The 6,103-nt window shown below is 54.0% G+C and overlaps 1 protein-coding gene across 1 annotated transcript in view; it reads left to right on the top strand.

Annotated features, from left to right (window-relative positions):
• Nucleotides 1-226: 226 nt before the first annotated feature.
• Nucleotides 227-6,103, top strand: part of LOC144491211 (nonsense-mediated mRNA decay factor SMG5-like) — a gene marked incomplete at its 3' end in the record, with an annotated part of 12,727 nt that continues 6,850 nt past the window's right edge. The window contains 3 exon segments of the mRNA XM_078208889.1: nt 227-393; nt 2,209-2,334; nt 4,932-5,000. Of these exon segments, the coding sequence (XP_078065015.1) occupies nt 227-393; nt 2,209-2,334; nt 4,932-5,000 (362 nt within the window).

The following is a 6,103-nucleotide window of genomic DNA, read 5'->3' as shown; positions in this document are numbered from 1 at the left end:
GCGCGTACGGTTTTAGTTTAGGCAGGCATCATGTTGGCGCAGGCTTGGAGGGCCGAAGGGCCTGTTCCTGTGCTGTACTGTTCTTTGCTATTTGTTCTAAACACGGCCACAGTTGTCGATCAAAATGGCTTCCGCCATCGGTCAAAATGGCCACCGTCAATGTTGATTAAAATGGCCACCCCCCACTTCTCATCTATCAAAATGGCGTCCATTGGCGCTCTTCAAAATGGCTGCCTTCGCAATGGGATTGGTCGTGGTGTCGTCTATTTTGTTGGTGGGCTCCGTCTCTGAATTGTCCTGTGTTTCCTCCCCAGGCATGCCCTTCAACCAGCTTGGCACGCTGGCCGGAAGCAAGCATTACAATGTCGAGGCCACTTATTACTACCTCAGATGGTAGGTGGGCTTGCGGTTTTTAACATAGCGGTTCGCGGTCACCACTCTGCTGTGTGCGTGTTTTTTAAAAAAAATTGGGCAACCGGGATGAAAGCTCAAAGCGGGCCCTGTCAAGATATAGAAAGGATATTATTAAACTAGAAAGAGTGCAGAAGAGATTTACGAGGATGCTACCGGGACTTGATGGTTTGAGTTATAAGGAGAGGCTGGATAGACTGGGACTTCTTTTTCTGGAGCGTAGGAGGCTGAGGGGTGATCTTATAGAGGTCTATAAAATAATGAGGGGCACAGATCAGCTAGAAAGTCAATATCTTTTCCCAAAGGTAGGGGAGTCTAAAACTAGAGGGCGTAGGTTTAAGGTGAGAGGGGAGAGATACAGAGGGTGGTGAGTGTCTGGAACGAGCTGTCAGAGGTAGTAGTAGAGGCGGGTACAATTTTGTCTTTTAAAAAGCATTTAGACAGTTACATGGGTACAATGGGTAGAGAGGGATATGGGCCAAACGCGGGCAATTGGGAATGGTAAACCTCTATGACTCTCTGTCTGCGCTGCGTTTGCTGTTAGTGGGGCCTGTCTTTAATGTTCCTGTCCTAGCATTGACTCGCCCTTCGTTCTCTCACCCTTTGTTCTCTCTTCTCCCCCTCTCTCCCCCTCTCTCCCCCTCTCCCCCCCCCTTCCCCCCCCTCCCCCCCCCTCCCCCCCCTCCCCCCCCTCTCCCCCCCCTCCCCCCCCCTCCCCCCCTCTCCCCCCCCTCCCCCCCCTCTCCCCCCCTCTCCCCCCCTCTCCCCCCCTCTCCCCCCCTCTCCCCCCCTCTCCCCCCCCTCCCCCCTCCCCCCCCCCTCCCCCCCTCTCCCCCCCTCTCCCCCCCTCTCCCCCCCTCCCCCCTCTCTCCCCCTCTCTCCCCCTCCCCCTCTCCCCCCCCTTCCCCCCCTCCCCCCTCTCCCCCCCTCTCCCCCCCTCTCCCCCCCTCCCCCCTCTCCCCCCCTCTCCCCCCCTCCCCCTCTCCCTCCCCCTCTCCCCCCTCTCCCCCCTCTCCCCCCTCCCCCTCTCCCCCTCTCTCCCCCCCTCCCCCCCTCCCCCTTCTCCCCCCCCTCTCCCCCCCTTCCCCCCCCTCCCCCTCTTCCCCCCTCTCCTCCTCCCCCCCTCTCCTCCCCCTCTCCTCCCCCTCTCCTCCCCCTCTCCTCCCCCTCTCCTCCCCCTCTCCTCCCCCTCTCCTCCCCCTCTCCTCCCCCTCTCCTCCCCCTCTCCTCCCCCTCTCCTCCCCCCTCTCCTCCCCCTCTCCTCCCCCTCTCTCCCCCTCTCTCCCCCTCTCTCCCCCTCTCTCCCCCTCTCTCCCCCTCTCTCCCCCTCTCTCCCCCTCTCTCCCCCTCTCTCCCCCTCTCTCCCCCCCTCTCTCCCCCTCTCTCCCCCTCTCTCCCCCTCTCTCCCCCTCTCTCCCCCTCTCTCCCCCTCTCTCCCCCTCTCTCCCCCCTCTCTCCCCCTCTCTCCCCCTCTCTCCCCCTCTCCTCCCCCTCTCCTCCCCCTCTCCTCCCCCTCTCCTCCCCCTCTCCTCCCCCTCTCCTCCCCCTCTCCTCCCCCTCTCCTCCCCCTCTCCTCCCCCTCTCCTCCCCCTCTCTCCCCCTCTCTCCCCCTCTCTCCCCCTCTCTCCGCCCCTCTCCCCCCCTCTCCCCCCCTCTCCCCCCCTCTCCCCCCCTCTCCCCCCCTCTCCCCCCCCTCTCCCCCCCTCACCCCCCTCTCCCTCCCCTCTCCCCCCCCCCCCTCCCCCCCCCCCTCTTCCCCCCCCCTCTCTCTCTCTCTCCCCTTCCCTCCGTTCCCAGCATCCACTCGGAATTGCCCTTCGAAGGGGCCTACGGCAACTTGAAGCGTCTCTTTGACAAAGCTGCCAAGGCCTATCACCAGATCCGACGCACCGACACCAAGAAGCTGTCCGTCAGCAAGCAAAGGTATGTGCCCCAGCTGCCTCCGGGCAGCTCCCTCGACTTTGTTGCCAGAGCGATCCGCTGATTCCCGGCTCATTTTTGGCACTTCCCGGAGGATATCGATTGGATGGGGAGGGGATTGTTGAGTGGGGGGAGGGGTGGAATCTAGAACTAGGGGTGCCACAGTTTCAGACAAACGGTTCTCCCATTTAAGTCGGAGGGATGTCTCGGGTAGGAACGTAGCAAACTGATGAAGAGGCTGTGGAGCTCCGGTTTCCTCCCACAGACCGAAAGACGTGCTGGTCAGGCACTAAATTCTCCCTCAGTGTAACCACTGTGTGGCGACTAGGGGATTTTCACAGCAACTTAATTGCAGTGTTAACGTAAGCCGACTTGTGACACTAATAAATAAATATTTCTGAACTCAGACAAAGTCACCTGACTTTGTCCGTCTAGTTGTATAAGTTGGTTAGAATCACAGAATCCCTACAGTGCGGAAGGAGGCCATTCGGCCCATCGAGTCTGCACCGACCACAATCCCACCCAGGCCCTACCCCCGTAACATCACACATTTACCCTAGCTAGTCCCCCGACACTAAGGGACAATTTAACATGGCCAATCCACTTAACCTGCACATCTTTGGACCGTGGGAGGAACCCGGAGGAAACCCACGCGAGAACGTGCAGACTCCACACAGATAGTGACCCGAGGCCGGGGATCGAACCCGGGTCCCTTGGCGCCGTGAGGCAGCAGTGCTAACCCCACTGTGCCACCGTAGTCATAGTGGACAAAGAACAATACAGCACAGGAACAGGCCCTTCGGCCCTCCAAACCCGTGCCGCTCCCTGATCCAAACTAGACCATTCTTTTGTATCCCTCCATTCCCACTCCGTTCATGTGGCTATCTAGATAAGTCTTAAACGTTCCCAGTGTGTCCGCCTCCACCACCTTGCCTGGCAGCGCATTCCAGGCCCCCACCACCCTCTGTGTAAAATACGTCCTTCTGATATCTGTGTTAAACTCCCCCCCCCCCCCCCCTTCACCTTGAACCTATGACCCCTCGTGAACGTCACCACCGACCTGGGGAAAAGCTTCCCACCGTTCACCCTATCTATGCCTTTCATAATTTTATACACCTCTATTAGGTCGCCCCTCATCCTCCGTCTTTCCAGGGAGAACAACCCCAGTTTACCCAATCTCTCCTCATAACTAAGCCCCTCCATACCAGGCAACATCCTGGTAAACCTCCTCTGTACTCTCTCCAAATCCTCCACGTCCTTCTGGTAGTGTGGCGACCAGAACTGGACGCAGTATTCCAAATGCGGCCGAACCAACGTTCTATACATCTGCAACATCAGACCCCAACTTTCATACTCTATGCCCCGTCCTATAAAGGCAAGCATGTCATATGCCTTCTTCACCACCTTCTCCACCTGTGACGTCACCTTCAAGGATCTGTAGACTTGCACACCCAGGTCCATCTGCGTATCTACACCCTTTATGGTTCTGCCATTTATCGTATAGCTCCTCCCTACATTATTTCTACCAAAATGCATCACTTCGCATTTATCAGGATTGAACTCCATCTGCCATTTCTTTGCCCAAATTTCCAGCCTATCTATATCCTTCTGTAGCTTCTGACAATGCTCCTCACTATCTGCAAGTCCTGCCAATTTTGTGTCGTCCGCAAACTTACTGATCACCCCAGTTACACCTTCTTCCAGATCGTTTATATAAATCACAAACAGCAGAGGTCCCAATACGAGCCCTGCGGGACACCACTAGTCACAGGCCTCCAGCCGGAAAAAGACCCTTCCACTACCACCCTCTGTCTTCTGTGACCAAGCCGGTTCTTCACCCATCTCGCCACCTCCCCCTTTATCCCATGAGACCCAACCTTTTTCACCAGCCTACCATGAGGGACTTTGTCAAACGCTTTACTAAAGTCCATATAGACGACATCCACGGCCCTTCCCTCATCAACCATTCTGGTCACTTCTTCAAAAACTTCCACCAGGTTAATGAGGCATGACTTCCCTCTCACAAAACCATGCTATCGTTAATGAGTTTATTCCTTTCTAAATGCGCATACATCCTATCTCTAAGAATCTTCTCCAACAACTTCCCCACCACGGACGTCAAGCTCACCGGCCTATAATTACCCGGGTTATCCTTCCTACCCTTCTTAAATAACGGGACCACATTAGCTATCCTCCAATCCCCTGGGACCTCACCTGCGTCCAGTGACGAGACAAAGATTTGCGTCAGAGGCCCAGCGATTTCATCTCTCGTCTCCCTGAGCAGCCTTGGATAGATTCCATCAGGCCCTGGGGATTTGTCAGTCTTTATATTCTCTAACAAACCTAACACTTCCTCCCTTGTAATGGAGAGGAAGTGTTTCAAGTTTCCTTCGCCTCCTGAGAGAGTAGAGGCGATGGTGGGGCGTTCTGAACCATAGCGTCGGCGTGGAGAGACCAGGACAGGTTGTTGGTGAGCTGGACGTCTAAAAACATGTGGAGAACTAGAACTGCTTAGTATTTGTTAAAAAAAAATCTCTGCCGTATAACTATTCTTGAGTGCAATCGTGCCTCTAACACGTGATCCATGTGCTTGTTGCCAGGTCCAGAGATATCAAGCGACTGTTGGTGAGCTTTATGTACCTGCAGAGCCTCCTCCAGCCTAGGAACAGGTAATACAAAGATTCCCACCCTCCTTACCCCCCACCCCCTCAATCCCTCTTCAGCCGTGTAAGAGGAATTTATTTGAGGTTTTCCCCTGGGGGGCCCTGTACTTGTTGAACTCACTCGACCAACACATAGGCTGCGAAAGACAGTATATCGTTAAAGAACAAAAAGGAATTTATTTGCTAATGCATCCGGAAAGAGACACAATCAATGAGGGTTGAGTGTCCTCTCTAAGCTTTGGATTTGATTTGATTTATTTTTGTCACATGTATTGGGATACAGTGAAAAGTATTGTTTCTTGCGCGCTGTACAGACAAAGCATACCGTTCATAGAGTACATAGATTTGATTTACTGTTATCACGTGTTGGGATACAGTGAAAAGTATTGTTTCTTGCGCACTATACAGACAAAGCATACCGTTCATAGAGTACATAGATTTGATTTATTATTGTCACATGTATTGGAATACAGTGAAAAGTATTATTTCTTGCACGCTACACAGACAGAGCATACCGTTCATAGAGAAGGAAAGGAGAGGATGCTGAATGTAGTGTTACAGTCATAGCTAGGGTGTAGAGGAAAGATCAACTTAATGCGAGGTCGGTCCATTCAAAAGTCTGACGGCAGCAGGGAAGAAGCTGTTCTTGAGTCGGTTGGTACGTAACCTCAGACTTTTGTATCTTTTTCCCGACGGAAGAAGGTGGAAGAGAGAATGTCCGGGTTGCGTGGGGGTCCTTGATTATGCTGGCTGCTTTGTCGAGGCAGCGGGAAGTGTAGACAGAGTCAATGGATGGGAGGCTGGTTTGCGTGATGGATTGGGCTACATTCACGACCTTTTGTAGTTCCTTGTGGTCTTGGACAGAGCAGGAGCCCATACCAAGCTGTGATACATCCGGAAAGAATGCTTTCTATGGTGCATCTGTAAAAGTTGGTGAGAGTCATAGCTGACATACCAAATTTCCTTAGTCTTCTGAGAAAGTAGAGGTGTTGGTGGGGCTTTCTTAACTATAATGTCAGTGTCGGGGGACCAGGACAGGTTGTTGGTGATCTGGACACCTAAAAACGTGAAGCTCTCGACCCTTTCTACTTCGTCCCCGTTGATGTAGA

The sequence above is a fragment of the Mustelus asterias genome, unplaced genomic scaffold, assembly GCF_964213995.1.
Source record: "Mustelus asterias unplaced genomic scaffold, sMusAst1.hap1.1 HAP1_SCAFFOLD_4731, whole genome shotgun sequence".
Classification (NCBI taxonomy): domain Eukaryota; kingdom Metazoa; phylum Chordata; class Chondrichthyes; order Carcharhiniformes; family Triakidae; genus Mustelus; species Mustelus asterias.
This window is presented reverse-complemented; position numbering and strand designations above follow the sequence as displayed.